We start from the raw sequence: 17,000 nt of genomic DNA, 5'->3' as shown, positions 1-17,000 counted from the left end.
GGTTGGATATGCCTATTAGTGACCATTTTTATCTTTCTTTTCAATTAAATATTCAAATTCCATCTTTTAAAATTATCCATCGTTCTAGTAAAATTGTAAATAAAATGATCTGGGATCGGAAAAAAATGTGCAAATATCATGAAGAATCAGATACTCTTTTAGGTAAAATAATTGTAAATTATTCTAAGGATGTTGAACAAATTGATATTGATCTATTTTAACCTTGAATTTGTTCATAGCTTAAAGTTCGGGGCTATTAAAGTATTTAGGACTGATTCTTTCCGTCGCGGATATCGTGTTTTAGGTTGGAACATTAACCCGATTTTAAAGCAAAGCCAAAAGAATGCATCTCAAGCTTGTTACCTTTGGAATTGCGCGGGAAAACCGCGATCTGGACCATTTTATGATGGTATGAAATTAACTAAACGTGATTTTCGGGCCGAGTTGCGTTTGCATAATGAAATTATAAAAGATGAAAATGGTTCAAGGATTATTAGTGGTAAGAATGAGCTTTGGAGTTTGGTTAATTCTAGACGTCGTAATAATAATTGTTCACCAGATTCTAATAGTTCTCTGAAACCAGATGATTGGATAACTCATTATAATCAAGTTTTTTCATCCGGTGATGCGGCAGTTGAACCACGGCTAGACTCTTTATTATCAGACGAAATTTCAAAGCCCCGACCAAATAGTAAAATATCTGTTTCTGTTGATGATGTAACGGTAGCAATTAAAGTTCTAAAAAGTAAGCATTCTTTTGATCATGATGGTATACATTCAAACCATATAAAATGGGCATCCCCCAGAACAATCCTTCTCCTCGCTACTCGTTTAACTACTATTCTTTCTTCTGGAGTTCCTCCAACTAGCTTTTCTCGTGCTACCACTTCACCCCTTTCAAAAAAAGGAGGGAATACGAATCGATGTTCTGATTACAGGCCGATTACTGTTTCGTGACAGATTAGCAAAGTTTTTGAGTTAGTTTTATTAAAGTATTTGGAGTCTTGTAACCAAGGCCTGAATCAAATTGGGTTCCGTAAGGGTCTAAGCATGGATGTTGCTCATACCCTCCTTTCAAGAATAATATCTTTTTGTAAGCAATGGGATAGAGTTTATACACTTGCGTTAGATTTTGCGGTGGCGTATGATTCAATTATCCATTCTTGGGCTGTGACTGCGCTTCTGAAGAATAATGTCCCACTACCAGAAGTTTTGGTTTTAAAAAAGTGGTATGGCTCCTCTCGTAGGCTATTCTTATTAAGTGGAAGAATCAGTTTAGTGATTATAATGTTAAGTTATGTAGGGGGCTGAGACAAGGAAGCATTATTTCTCCTTTGATTTTCAATATTACTGTTTCGGGGCTATTCGATCAAATTCAGTTGACTTTTATTTATGGTAAAGGTTATGTTCTGTCGTGTATTGCTTACGCAGATGATTTACTCCTTTTGAGTCGATCATTTCAGTCACTTCAAAAAAATGTAGATTTTTTAGCAAAGGGTTTTAGTGAGCATGGACTTCGTTTTCACCCTGAAAAGTGTCAGTTTTTAATTCTTGGTCCTAAGGCTAATGATCTCGTTAATTCAGAAATTTCTGTCCGTATTTATGATAGTATTTGAAAACCTTTGGAATCCTTTTTATATCTTGGTGTGCCTTATGGACCAACTTTAGCTCTATGCCGTGCTTCTATTTCTAAAGCAGTTAAAAGTAGAATAGCGTCTAGTTTCGGGGCAGTAATTTGTCTTCGCGATCTTCTTTCTCGGAAATAACTGGCTCGAGTATATAATACAGTCGCTTTGCCTCAAATTTTAGTTTTTTCATCGCTTCTCCCGTTTTTTAGAATTAGTAATATTGCGCATGTAAAAAACACATTTTTTAATTTTGCTATGTTCCTTTGCCGCTTTTCTAAATCTGAATCAAATACTTTTTTAATGAATGCATATAAAATAAAAAACCCTGTTGATGTTTTGGAGAAAAAGCAAAAGAATTTTTTATCCAAATTAAATGTTTTTTCTCATAATTTATATAGAGCTGCGCACGAAGCTTAGTTTATTTTATTTGATTTAATTTTTGAATGAAGTGTTAATTTGTGAAGTGTTAATTTATTATCTATTGAATGAAGTGTTAATTTGTGTGGTAATTTTGATTGAAGGCCTTTGCGTATTTGTTGTTATATAGTTTAAAATAATTTTATGGCCTGTTGATTAGCGGTTATTATTTTTATTTATTTCTTTTTTACTCTTCGTATTCGGAGGAAATAAAAAGTTTGAATTGAATTGAATTGAATATTGTTACTTTGATAACAGTTTTGATACTTTGATGAATATTTGATTTTTTTTTAGTATGATTTTGAAATAAGAAATTTTTAAAAACTTGAAATTTTTTGCAATAGAAAACGAACAAAAATTAATTGAAAAAAGATTTCCGAAAAAATGAGTTTTTAAAAGAAAAGTGTAGGCCATTTTTAAACTTAAGCTCAGCATATACATATATTTTTTAGAATTCAAACTAAAAAAAAACGACCAGACATTACTATTAAAGAATAAATGAAACCCAAAGCGAACATAAATTAAATAAAAAATCATAGAAAAAACATACAACAAGTAATGATATAAATGAATAAATAGATCTTAAAGCGAGTAATGCTTAGATTGAATATGAAAATCAAGCTTAAGACGAAAAAAATATTTTCCTATTGAAGTACAAACGAAACTTAAAACGAACAGAAATTAAATAAACAATCAATGCAAACAAACATACAATAGATATTAATGTAAATTAATAAATAAATTTGAAACGAGTGAAACTTCAATTTAATATGCAAATTAAGCTTGAAACAATCAAAGATCACCACAAATAAGAGTTTGGGTATGACCTCCTTCTCTTACTGTAAAAGTCTAAAACCTGCTGCGTCATTGGCACTTTACGGAAAACTATATGCGTCTTGAACAGTCTTGGAAAGTATTAACAACATCAAATTGAATATTTGATGTATAATGATAATTATATGTTGATCCATCAGTTCAAGAATTTATTTCGGTGTAAGTGCATTTTTATTTTCAATGCTGTAAGAACTGGAAAAGAAAGTATTTGTAATATAATCCGTTTTTAGTTAAGCGCCAATGACGCAGTAGGCTTTTGGTTTTTATTTACAGTTAGGAAAGGAGGCAGTATCCAATCACTTGTTTGTAGGGAAACTATATTCGTCTTTAACAACTTTAAAGAGAGCTAATCAATTAAACTGAATATTTTATGTATAATGATATTAATTGCTGAAAGCTCATCAGTTCAAAATGTTACTATAATTTTAATGTTTATTTTCAGAGATAAGTACAAAAGAAAATATTTGTCACAAAATTGGTTCTCAGTAAAGCGCCAATGACGTAGTAGGTTTTAGACTTTTACCGTGAGAGAAGGAGGTCATACCCAAACTCTTGTTTGTGGTGATTTTTGATTGTTTCAAGCTTAATTTGCATATTATATTTAAGCTTCACTCGTTTTAAGATTTATTTATTAATTTACATTAATATCTATTGTATGTTTGTTTGCATTGATTGTTTATTTAATTTCTGTTCGTTTTAAGTTTCATTTGTACTTCAATAGGAAAATATTTGTTTCGTCCTTAGCTTGATCTTCATTTTCAATGTAATCATTACTCGCTTTAAGATCTATTTATTCATTTATATCATTATTTGTTGTATGTTTTTTCTATGATTTTTTATTTAATTTCTGTTCGTTTTGGGTTTCATTTATTCTTTAATAGTAATTTCTGGTCGTTTTGAGTTAGAAATGTAAAAGGTATTTGTATCTGCTGAGCTTAAGTTTAAAATGGCCTTTGCTTTTCTTTGAAAAACTGATTTTTTCGGAAAGTTTTTTTAATTAATTAAATGAAAAAAACAAGTTTTTTCAACTGAAAGTAAGGAGCAACATTAAAAATTTAAACCAACAGAAATTATTACGTATAGAAGGAGGTTCGCCCATTCGTCAATACCTCGCTCTTTACGCTGAAGCTTTTTTAATACTTTCATAAGAGCTATTTCTTCTAAATAAATCTTTTGTGATTCAGAGGTCATTCTTAAAGAATTTAAACAAAATTCGAACTTTTTGCGTAAAGAGCGAGGTATTGACGAGGGACAAACCCCTTCGTATACGTAATAACTTCTGTTCGTTTTAAGTTTTAATCTTGGTCCTTCCTTTCAGTTAAAAAAACTTGTTTTTTTTTATTTAATCTATTGATAAGAAAATTCATACAAACAGAAGTTAAGTTTAAGGTTAGGTCGATTTTTGCTTAAGCCCGGGAGGCGTGGTTGAACATTTTAGCGAATGGTGTTTTGCATGCTACTGAGAAATAAATAGTAAGTTATAAATATTTTTATTTGGTATTGATTGGATTTATCACTATTAAGAAAAACCTTGGGAGGAGCTCGAAGAGGTGGATAAATATAGCCCTTTCAAAACTTGGATATCCTTCAACGAAAAGTATGCAAATTATTGTAATTAGCTATAATCATATTCAGAGCTGATCGGATTTTTTTTACGATTTCCGCCTTAATGAAGTAGCTACCTATACACAGGTATATGGCTCTGGTCATCGATACCCGGTTATATATTGTTCCTATCGCTTAGCATGGGAAACTTCAATCAATTATGTTAAAGTATAAAAAAAAATTGTACCTATTAGGCTTCCAGGAAAGTTAACTCAAATATAGCCTGTTTATATCATAAATGTGAATGGCGCTGTATTATCAAGACTGAAGCTCGAAGAGCTGGTGGCGGAGCTGTAGAAAGGGAGTCGGTAGTAATTTACTGCTAATTGATTTGTTCTTCGAGGTTGTGATCTCTCTTCTTGAAAAAATAAGTTTTCTAGATAGTAGTAAAGAGTCATATTAAACCCTAAGACAAGCAGAAATGAAGGCTTATAATAATTCGCACTAAAAACGGCCAGAAATAGTATTAATGAATAAATAAACCCAAAGGAACAGATATTAAAATAAATAATCACATTAAACAGGGAGATAGCAGATACAGATGTATATGAATAAATAAATTCTGAAACGAGTCAAACTTAAAAGGAACACAGATTACTGAAAACAGGATTAGGGCTACTATCCAACTCCCACAAGTAATCCTTCTAAAGCCTATAGCCCGTCATGCGCTTAACTGAAAACTAAATATATTTTTTATTTGCTCCTGCAGACATGATATTTTTTTCGGGGGGGGGGGGGGGCTTAGGGTGAAGGGAGAATCTTCCTTGGGGAGGGAAATTTCTGGGGGCTGAATATTCCAGGAAAAATGTTATACTTAGGGGATTTGACAGAATTACTCTCAGTGCATTTCTGGAGTGATCGAGAAACTGATTAGATTAAAGTCTTGTTCAAATGAAAGAGTGCTTATTAAAAATTTTCAGGCTGAATCGTCCGCAAGCAATTTCACAGGGAGGAGGGATTCTCTGCGAGGATGGAACTGTCTGGAGGGAATTTGACAGGAGGGAGGGTGCACTTTACGTTGGATGCAATTTTTACGAATGATTTTTCCGTGAGGGGGAGGGGTATATTTCATAGGGATGAGCAAGATTTAAAGGTATAATTTGAAAAACGAACAGAAATTATTCCATATATGAAGGGTTGCCCCTCCTCAATACCTTCCTGTTTACGATAAAGTTTATCTGTTTGTCGCAGTTTTTTAAGAGCGTCTACTGAAGCACGGAGGCCGTTTAATTAGAGCAGAAAGCTTTATTAAGTGCTAACAGCATTAGCGTAAAGGCAAGGTATTCAGGAGGGGACAAACCTTCATATACGGAATAAACCTTCCAAAATTTTGTTTTAATTTTTTATGTAAGGTGAACCAAATTCGAACCTGCATTATTTGAAAAACGCTCAGAAATTACATAAAAATTAATTTTCTTTACCTGAAAGTAAGGAGCGACATTACTACTTAAAACGAACAGAAATTATTTCGTATGTGAAAGGGACTATCCCCTCCTCAACGCCTCGCTCTTTCCGCTGAAGTTTGTACTGTATTGAAAAGTAAAGTTAAGACGAAGAGTCAAACTTTAGCGTAAAGAGCGAGGCATTGAGGAGGGGAAAGCCCCTTTCATATACGGAATAATCAAACAGTTCATGGTAACGAACTGTAAGTAAGGAAGGACCTGGCTCAATTGTAACCGAAACTCTAAAAAACAGAATTTTTTTACCAATAGATACATAAAAAAACGGATTTTTATGCTGATTCCAAATATACAAGTTTCATTAAGTTTAGTATTACCCATCAAAGGTTACGAGCCTAAGAAAATTTGTCTTATTTTCGAAAAAGGGGAGAAACGTCTCTTAAAAGTCGTAGAATCTTAATGAAAACCACACCATCAGATTCAGCATCTCAGAGAACCCTAAACTTGAACTTTACGTTGGATGAAATTTTTATGGAGGAGTTTTCCGTGAGAGGAAAGGGTATGTTTGATAGAGGGAGAGTGTGATTCACCGGCAGTATTTGAAAAACGAAAAGAAATTATTCCATATATGAAGGGTTGCCCCTCCTCCATACCTTGCTCATTACGCTAAACTTTGACTGTTTGTCCCAGTTTTTTAAGAGCGTCTACTGAAGCACGGAGGTCGTCTAATTAAAATAGGAAGCTGTATTAAAAGTGCTAGCAGTTTTAGCGTAAAGAGCAAGGTATTGAGGAGGGGACAAACATTCATATACGGAATAAATCTGCCAAAATTTTGTTTAAATTTTCATGTAAGGTGAGCCAAATTCAAACCTGCATTAGTTGAAAAACGTTCAGAAATTAAATAAAAAAACAAGCTTTTTTTTAACTGGAAGTAAACTGTAACGATATACTGTAGCGATACAGTATATTTTAAACTGTAGCGATATTAAAACTTGAAACGAACAGAAATTATTCTGTATATGAAACTCCTCAACGCCTCGCTCTTTGCGCTAAAGTTTGTATCGTTTTAAAAAGGAGAGTTGTGACAAAGAGTCAAACTTTAGTGTAAAGAGCGATGCGTTGAGGAGGGGAAACCCCTTTCATATACGGAATAATCAAAATGTTCGTGGTAAAGAACTGTAAATAAGGAGTGACCTGGCTTAATAATAACCGAAACTCTAAAAAACGAAATTTTGATACCAATTGGAATCAAAAGATTTGGATTTTTATGCTGATTTAAAATATATAAGTTTCATTAAGTTTAGTCTTTCCTATCGAAGGTCACGAGCCTGAGAAAGTTTGTCTTGTTTTCAAAAAAAGGGGAAACATCCTTTAAAAGTCATAGCATCTTAATGAAAGTTATACCATCAGATTCAGCATATAAATTAGCCCTAATGTAGAGGTTTCAAGCTTGTGTCTGCTATTTTTTGCCAGAAGAAAGATCATGGGTTCGTTTTTATTTGTTTGTTTGTTTTTTCCCAGGGGTGATCGTATCGACCCAGTGGTCCTAGAATATCGGGAGAGGGCTCATTCGAGCGCAAATTACAAATCTAGGGCCCTTTTTAAGTGACCAAAAAGATTGGAGGGCAACTGGGTCTCCTCCCATGCTAATTTTTTCCCAAAAATTATCTAACCAAAATTTCGAGATAGCCATTTTGTTAAGTATAGTTAAAAGATCAAAATAATTGTGTCTTCAAATGTAAAACTATCCCCCGCAGCTATTATCACACACACACACACACACACACACACACACACACACACACACACACACACACACACACACACACACACACACACACACACACACACACACACACACACACACACACACACACACACACACACACACACACACACACACACACACACACACACACACACACACACACACACACACACACACACACACACACACACACACACACACACACACACACACACACACACACACACACACACACACACACACACACACACACACACACACACACACACACACACACACACACACACACACACACACACACACACACACACACACACACACACACACACACACACACACACACACACACACACACACACACACACACACACACACACACACACACACACACACACACACACACACACACACACACACACACACACACACACACACACACACACACACACACACACACACACACACACACACACACACACACACACACACACACACACACACACACACACACACACACACACACACACACACACACACACACACACACACACACACACACACACACACACACACACACACACACACACACACACACACACACACACACACACACACACACACACACACACACACACACACACACACACACACACACACACACACACACACACACACACACACACACACACACACACACACACACACACACACACACACACACACACACACACACACACACACACACACACACACACACACACACACACACACACACACACACACACACACACACACACACACACACACACACACACACACATCCGCCAGCGGGATGACGGATTGCATCCGCCAGCGGGAAGTCAGAACCTTGTCGAGCACCTTTGTCTCCTGTACCAAATGATTTTTAATGCTGGGATTGTTCCAGACCTATTCTGCACGGGTGTAATTACTCCTGTACTAAAAAAGGGAAAAGACGGGGGGCAGTGTTCTTCTTACCGCCCGATAACTGTCGCACCTATACTGTCTAAGTTATTTGAATTGCTTGTTGTAAATAGGCTTAGTGCTACATGTAACACGCCGGATAACCAATTTGGTTTCAAGAAGAAAATGAGTAGAGAACACGCGCATTATATGATTGCTAATTTGTTGATTGACGCCGATGATTCAAATGACACTTTGTATTTTGCCGGTTACGATGTCAACCGCGCGTTTGACACCGGTGTGCACCCTCAGATAATGTTGTCGGCTCGGAAGCGTGGCGTGGATAAGTCTATTATACGCGCTGAGGAATATGTATTGTAATTTAAAAGCGCGTGTAAATGTACCGTGTGTTAATGCTTTAACCCTATCTTCTAGCATTATACCCGTAGAGAAGGGAATACGCCAAGGAGCACTTACTTCACCACCGCTATTCAATAATAGTATTATTTCATCGCAAGAACCGGTTCAGTCTACTTGTATTTTTAGAGGTCTCAATGTTTTGCTGATCGATTATGCCGACGACATTTTGAACGCGAGTAGAACAGTTGTAGGCATCGAAGAGACTTTCCATGTTTTGAGTAAGGAGTACGGTAACATAGGTCTTTCTTTCAATCCCCAGAAGAGTGAAGTTATTGTATTTAATAGCCGCGTTAAAGATAGTATACCAGTTGATGTTATTTTCGGAATTTATACGATTAAGTCTTCGTCTAAGATTATGTACCTCGGCCTTCCAATTTGTAGCGATTTTAAAGAAACCCGTGATTGCCTTGTTTCGTTGTTCACTGTAAAGACACGCAGAGCTTATGGAATTCTCGTTTCAATGAAGTGCCATTGAAGTGCCGTTTCAATGAAGTGCCATCAGGGATGTAGACTTCGCTGACGACATCGCCGTCCTAGAATCATGCAAGCAAAGACTCCAAGAACTCCTTGACAAAGTGAGGGAGAGAGGCGGCCATGTCGGCCTAAAAATAAATAATGAGAAAACAAAATGCATGGCTACCACAGATTCACCCCTGAGCATCACTTGCGGAGACCAACACATAGAGCAAGTTGTCCATTTCAAATAATTGGGAAGCATAATAGAAAGTACCGGATCGACCACAAAAGAAGTGCTCACAAGAATCGGCCAAGCCAATGGGGCCTTCAATAGATTACGGAAAGTGTGGCGGTCCCAAAACTTCTCTATACGGATAAAGCTACGACTGTTCAATAGCGATGTTATGCCAGTGCTGCTTTACGCTGCCAAAACTTGGCACCTGAACCAGGAACAAGAGCGAAGAATACTTGCTTTCGAAAACACATGTCTCAGGAGAATTCTCAACATCCGTTGGCAGCAGAGAATAACAAACCAGTCCATCCGTGACAAGACTGGTCAGCCTCTTGTGACACATATTATAAGAGTCCGCCGATGGAGATACCTTGGCCATGTACTACGTATGGACAATCTCCGACTACAAAATGCAGCGCTCCATTGGCAGCCATCGGGTCCACGCCGCAGGGGCAGACCCAGAAACACCCTGCGTCGAACGTACCAGACAGATCTCCGTAACCTGGACACATCAATCCAACCTCAGTGGGAGGACATACTTGCAGCAGCAAACCGGCGGGAAGATTGGTGGCTCCTTCTTGATGCCCTGGGTGCCTCTGGAGGCACAGGTGGATCCAAGGTCTAAGGTAAGGATTCGTATATTTATGGTGACTCGCTCGTGTCAAGTTTTCTGCATTGACTGGAGAGGTTTGAAATCCACCACAGTTAGTTTGAAACGTTTTCTGTCTTGTATTTTTCAGTTAGTTCTAAATCCGGAAGTGAATAGTGGCCATTTTCCTCTTTTTTTTCTGCGTTTTTATACATTTGTAGGGAGCCGGCGTTTACCCCACTCAAAATAACCCCCGTAAAATAATCTTCGGAAATTCCCCCTTGCGGAAAATACCCGTCCGGAAAACCCCCCTGCGAAAAATTTCCCCACCGACTATTCCCCCTAAAAAATAATTCCCACGGTAATTTCCCTCCGGTAATTTCAACCCTCCCATAGAAAATTCCTCCTCACACAAGATTGTTCAGATGGCCTAAGGGTTAGCCGAAGTATTGGATATAAAAAACAGTTTTAGTACACGTCTCCAACCCCTTTCGACTTACAAAAAAAAGAACTAGAACTGTCAAGTTCTGATCAAATAAGCATCCTCCAAGGTTTCTAAGACCATAAGCCATAGGTGGGGATGAGGAAGGGTCAGTCCCATTCTAAATGGAACAAATTCTGCTCATTTTGGAGTTTAGTACTACGCTTTACTTTCATGATAACAGCGTAGACGAGAAATATTCCCAGAAATCTAGAGGGATTAGATATCAATTTCTACCTCCCACTCCCCCATCCCTTTCTTAGAACTAATTCTGTATTTACCTGAAGACTCAATGAGGTGTAGGAATGTTTGTCTGACTTATAAAAACGTAATAAAAAAGCATGAAAACACATTTGTAATTCGTTCTTTAAAGTTTATTTTAACCCCCTCCCCCTAAAAAAAACTCTGAATAAAAGTCCTGGATACAACCCTGGGGACTATATTTCAATTTATACCTTCTTCCTCATCTCGTCTCACCCTTAGAACTAATTTTGTATTTATCTGAAGGCTCAATGAGAGTTGGGATGTCTGCATTAAAACGCACGTTTAAGGCACCTCCCTAACTTTGAAAAAACGACGTGAAAATAAATATAAAAAAAATAAGTCTTTTCAACTGAAAGTAAGGAGTAACATTCAAAATTAAAACAAACAGAAATTATTCCTTATATAAGAGGTCTAACCCCTCCTCAAGACCTCAGTATTTATGCTTAAGTTGGACTTTTTGTCAAAAATATTTAAAAACAACGCCAAAAGACAAGGGCCCATGAACAAGAAATATATTTTTTAAGACACTATAGTGGGCAACAACTCATTCGGTAGCAACTGGTTGAAAAGCAGGCTAAATCTTCAAAAAGGCTCTGGAACTTATGCTTCCAATTGAATGAGTCCCCTCGAAAGTTTATTCGACCATGTTTCTCATAAAAAACCCAATATCTTAACAATGGGCAACTTGCATAGCGTACAGCTCTTGCCCCGAGGACTAGGAGGATGGTTTTTAAGCCCAGATGCTTGGTCATTTGACCTTTGGACCATTCTGAACAAAATGGCTACCTCAAAATTTTGATCAGATGTGTTTCAGTAAAAACAATGTAGCGGGTGTCTTTGCGTCGTAAAATGACTTTTGAGTTTTAAAAAGGTCACTAGAACTTTTAATTTGCAATGGAATGAACACCCTACGAAGTTTGTACGACTCCATGTAAAGTGCCTCTTAGAAAAATGGAATAAATAAATAAATATTATTACATTGAACCATTATGGCTCTTTACTATAGGCAACACTATAGGATTGCCTCTGAGTTAAACAGGTGAGTAGAACTTTCTATTTACCTTCTAATGAATATCTGGAGTTATCCAGGAAGAATAGTGTGGATTATCTTGAGAGAATATTCCGTGGGTGGGTGGGGGGATTTTTTGGAGGGGAAGTTTTCCGGGGGACATTTTCCACGGAGATAATTTTCTGGGGGAAGGTATCTTCCCTGTGAGGGGCATTTTCCTTGAGGGAGAAGAATTTTCTTACAGAACCACATTTGAAAGTTGGTCACGCGAAAATTACATTATTTTTAATAGATATGATAGTAAATACCTTTCTCTAACCCGTGTAAACAACAAAAAGGACACTCCATTAAAGGAAAAATGAGTAGAGAGGGGTCAGGAGGTCCCACGCCCACACCATATATGGGCATAGAGTCATTAGGGAGAACACGTGGTTAATGGGGTCAATGACCTCTTTTTCCAAGGTCGATTTATTTGATGTTTCTATTTGTAATAACTCCGGGGCGAAGGTTGCACATGCGCATTGAATTCTAACGGGAACAATGTTATTGATCTAGGACTCGAGGGGGAAGTGAATTTCCGAGAACTTGATTGCGTAATCGATCGCGAATGTTATGATCCAGAAATAGTATTTGTTGTTGTTTTGGTCATGTACATGCTCGAAGCGAATGTCATGGTGTCCAGAAATAGTATTTGTTGTTGTTGCTCTCGAGCCAAATGTTATGACTTTCCCGGAAACAGTTAGATCACGTGTTTCCTTCTCAGCCAATCAGCGAGTCGGATACATCCTCCTTCCCAGCCAATCAGAGGGCTGCTTACATATTAGCGGCGGAGTGAATATAAGGAACGGGTTTTTTGCTATAGTTTTATTAGTCTATGAATAGAATTCACTAAGTTTTTAGTTAGCAGTGTAATAACATGAGTGAACAAGTTGAGTTAGAAATATCCTTTTATTGCAACTGTTCTATTTGTAAAGGACATTTTCATGATTTTGAGTATTCGAATGAACCTACTGAATGTTTAGATAGCTTAGAGGGAGAGACAGATGAGAAGAATCTGGAGGAAACGAGAAGAAAAATTATATGCGACATGGAGAGAAATTTATACTGATTGCAAGTAAGCTCAGATAAAAGAAGGATTAATATGATAGAAAAGGAGAATCAAAAGAAGAGACTGGTAAAAGAGGGCTTTCTCTATAGTGTAAAAGACAGCAGTGAAAACCCAAGGAAAAATGTGTATAGTGCAAGATATAACTCGGATTATTATGATGATTATGCTCCAAGAGAAGAGAAAAAGTGGCCCTTTAAGAGACAACATAAGAGGTCATTCTACGAAAAGGATTTTAAACAACGGAAACCATGGTGGAAGTGTTCTCATATAGCATTTTACGATAAATCCCATTTTTGATATGCTTGAAAAGTTTTATACCATAATCATACAATAAATTTGTTTCTGCTATTTTTATTTTCTCATACTAGATATGTATAGAATAAGGATACCAGGAGAGACTTCTGTACATGAATAGTTCAGTTTCATTAAATCACTCCATAGAGTAGGCCTACTATCAGTCCACAGCCAAGTTTTTTATCAATGTTAAAAAAAAAATCCTTCTTCTATATATTTTTATTCAACTGTCAAATCAATATATAATACTTTTTAAATATATGACCTCATCATCCTCCACTAACTCGTCCTCAATGGTAATTTCTTCAATTTGAGGTGACGGTATTGTATGTAGTTGAATGCTATCATCATCATCATTCTATGTTTCGATATTACTCAAAGTGGGCATATTAACATATAGACGATCATCATCTTCGACACACAGTCTCCCTGAGGGTCCCCTCCTCACCAAATCATCTGATGTATACGATAGTCCAGATGATGTATAATGAACTTCTACCACGTCGTCATCATTATCTGAACTAACAATCTCAGATTTACACAAAAGAAGCTCCTCATTTTCTGTGAGCTCCCACTCGACCCATACATCCTAAAAAAGGTTGAGAACACAATGGTCAAAAGCTCTGTGGAAAGGTATAGTCTTCATGAATATACTGAGGGGTGTTCTATAAATGTAATAAACAGGGTTACTTATTATTTTTCATTTTATCTATAATTTTGTATGTCTAAAATTCATCAATTAGCCAGATGTGGGTTTTTATATTATTTTTTACTTACGGAGCGAGATTTAATGTCATTGATAGAAGCCTGTATGAGATTTAATGTCTGTGATAAAACCAGGAAAAAAACCTTTCCAAGAACTATGTTTTTCAATGAAAAGTAAAGAGCTACGACATTAAATCAAAGAGAGCAGAAAAACAGTTGAATACTTGCTTACAAGTAAATTTTCTGTAACCATACTTCTAATAACTCACTAATAAAACGGTAAGTATATACCGCCCACCCTCTATGGTGGGGGGGGGGGGCCGGCCAAGCTGTGTCCTTCTAGGTCGACTCGGGGCCGTAGTGAGTTGTTTTTAATAGGAGTACATTATTTTTGAGTATTTAAATGAATCAGATTAGTTAAACAAAGCTTATAAATAAAAATTCTATTAACAGTTAATTTTGTACCGACTACATAAATATTTAAGACCAAGTGTACCATGATGCACCATTGTGGTCTGAGAAATTCAAAAACTCAGAAACTCAATACATAGTTTTCGATAATTTCAAGTCGATTACTATCTAAGAATTTTATTTCTACAACACTTAGACCTTCCTTAGGTTGAAGTGCTGTTTTACACCACAAAATGGTAGAAAATCCCGCTTTACTTGAGTACATTATACGTTTTGCCTCTTACAATTTGCCCCATTAACTTGATATGTTATCTCGTGAAAAAAACTATCAAATAAACACGCAGACTAAACTTGATGAAACTTATATATTTTAAATCAGCATTTAAAGCTGATTCTTTGATGTATCTATTGCTATCAAAATTCCGTTTTCTAGAGTTTCGGATACCATTGAGCTGGCTCGCTCATTACTTACACTTCGTTACCACGAAATGTTTTATTAATTAAAAAACTTTCCACAAAATAAGTTTTTCAAAGAAAAGTAAAGAGCTACTTCATTAAATCAAAGATGAGCAGAAATAAAGTTAGAAATAAAGCATGTCCAATGCCATACTAGTTAAAGTAACAAAAACTCTTTCACACAAGAGGACACTTTTCAACTAAAAGTAAAGAGCTACTAAATCAAAGATATGATGAAATAATAACGAATAATTCTTCAAACGTAAACCTATGTTTAGCGATAAACTTATTAGAGTGATAAAAAACTTTTTCCCACAAGAGGACACTTTTCGAGTAAAAGTAAAGAGCTACCAGACTAAACCAAAGATATGATGAAATAATAATGAATAATTGTTCAAACTTAAATTTTCTATATTATTGGAATAGTTTATTTTCGAACCAATATATCTACAAAAGGTTCAATACCTGAGTTAAACTAAGAGGTTTCAATTTTAGGAAAAAATTACATTTTGACAACATTTGACAATTTACCAACTTTAAAGTTTTGTTTAGTTTCAAAATGTTTTCTGTCACTCATCATCTTTTAATCATTACCAGACTAAACCAAAGATATGATGAAATAATAACGAATAATTGTTCAAACTTAAATTTTCTGTATTACGAGAATAGTTTATTTTCGAACCAATATATCTACCAAAGGTTCAATACCTGAGTTAAACTAAGAGGTTTCAATTTCAGGAAAAAATTACATTTTGACAACATTTGACAATTTACCAAATTTAAAGTTTTGTTTAGTTTCAAAATGTTTTCTGTCACTCCTCATCTTTTAATCATTCACAAACAATACTAAAGAAAACCACTTCCCACGGTTTATTGATTTTAAATTATTAAGAAGGCTATTATTTCATTGAAATATACATTTTACATTTTTAAATTTCATGCTTTTGATAAGTATCTTGTCCTTTTGGTGTAAATTGCAGCTGAAGGCTTATCGCAAAATCACTGTTTCAAGTTTTTTCATAATTAAAGGATACGAATTAGAACCATAGGAACGTAATTTCGTCGTATTTTGCTTATTTTCGTTGGAAAAAACACTAAAAAAACCATATTCAGAGCTATATTTATGAGTCTTACAATGAAAATTCCTTTTTCGTAACAAGCCCTGACCTCCCTCAATAAAGGATATGAATTAAACCCAAGTGAGCATAATTTCGTCGTATTTTGCTTATTTCCCACAAGAGGAACACTTTTCGAGTAAAAGTAAAGAGCTACCAGACTAAACCAAAGATATGATGAAATAATAACGAATAATTGTCCAAACTTGAATTTTTTTAATATCTCTTAGACAAACTTTTACAGTGTTGAAAAATAGTGAAAAAGAAAAGACTAAAAAACATTGGAAGAAATAGATTGGTAGGAAAAAATGCTTACATTTGCATAATCCGTCTGGGCTTGGGTGCCTGAAGGACCAGGTAGTGCATGTTGGAGGGTGAAGGGACCGGTGGCGTTACATTCTTGTACAAATTGGGCTGCGACTTGTACAGGCAGCGTCGGTCTTGAATAGTCGATATGAAGGTTGGATTGGCCAGTGGATGTAGGAGGCTTCAGACATCGATCATACTGCAACACTGTCGCCTTCACAGGGGGCGCATTATTGAGCATCATTTTCTTAGTGGTTGGCAGCAACAGATATTCTTAATAATTTGGCTTAAAAAGAAGAGAAAAAAAGTGAGTAGTGAAATGATGTGCCCCTTCTCACAGAAGGAAAAATGAAAAATTAATATACAATTTCAATTAGTTAGAGGGAAGTGTTTTAAATATGGGTCATTCTATTACAAAAACACACAAAAGCTAGAAAAAATACAAAATATTACTTTATTACCTCTGCAAAACGGATAAAAATGAAGATTTCATACACAATTTCAACTAGCTAAGGGTAATTTTTTTAAATATAAGTCATTATATTGCAAAAACACACAAAAGTTAGAAAAATAAACAAAAG

The 17,000-nt window shown here is 35.8% G+C and overlaps 1 protein-coding gene across 1 annotated transcript; it reads right to left on the bottom strand.

Annotated features, from left to right (window-relative positions):
* Positions 1-13,765: 13,765 nt before the first annotated feature.
* On the bottom strand, positions 13,766-16,663 carry LOC148949510 (uncharacterized). The gene is made up of 2 exons (XM_089092714.1): positions 16,430-16,663; positions 13,766-14,015 (listed from the first exon to the last, which is right to left on the bottom strand). Exons 1-2 carry the CDS (start codon positions 16,661-16,663, stop codon positions 13,785-13,787), a joined length of 465 nt encoding a protein of 154 aa, XP_088948840.1. The 3' UTR covers positions 13,766-13,784.
* Positions 16,664-17,000: the final 337 nt, after the last annotated feature.

Source organism: Artemia sp. Qi Xiang Cuo, chromosome 8, assembly GCF_049724085.1.
Source record: "Artemia sp. Qi Xiang Cuo chromosome 8, ASM4972408v1, whole genome shotgun sequence".
Lineage (NCBI taxonomy): Eukaryota > Metazoa > Arthropoda > Branchiopoda > Anostraca > Artemiidae > Artemia > Artemia sp. Qi Xiang Cuo.
The sequence above is the reverse complement of the archived record's forward strand: the minus strand, read 5'-3'. Positions and strand labels throughout refer to the sequence as shown.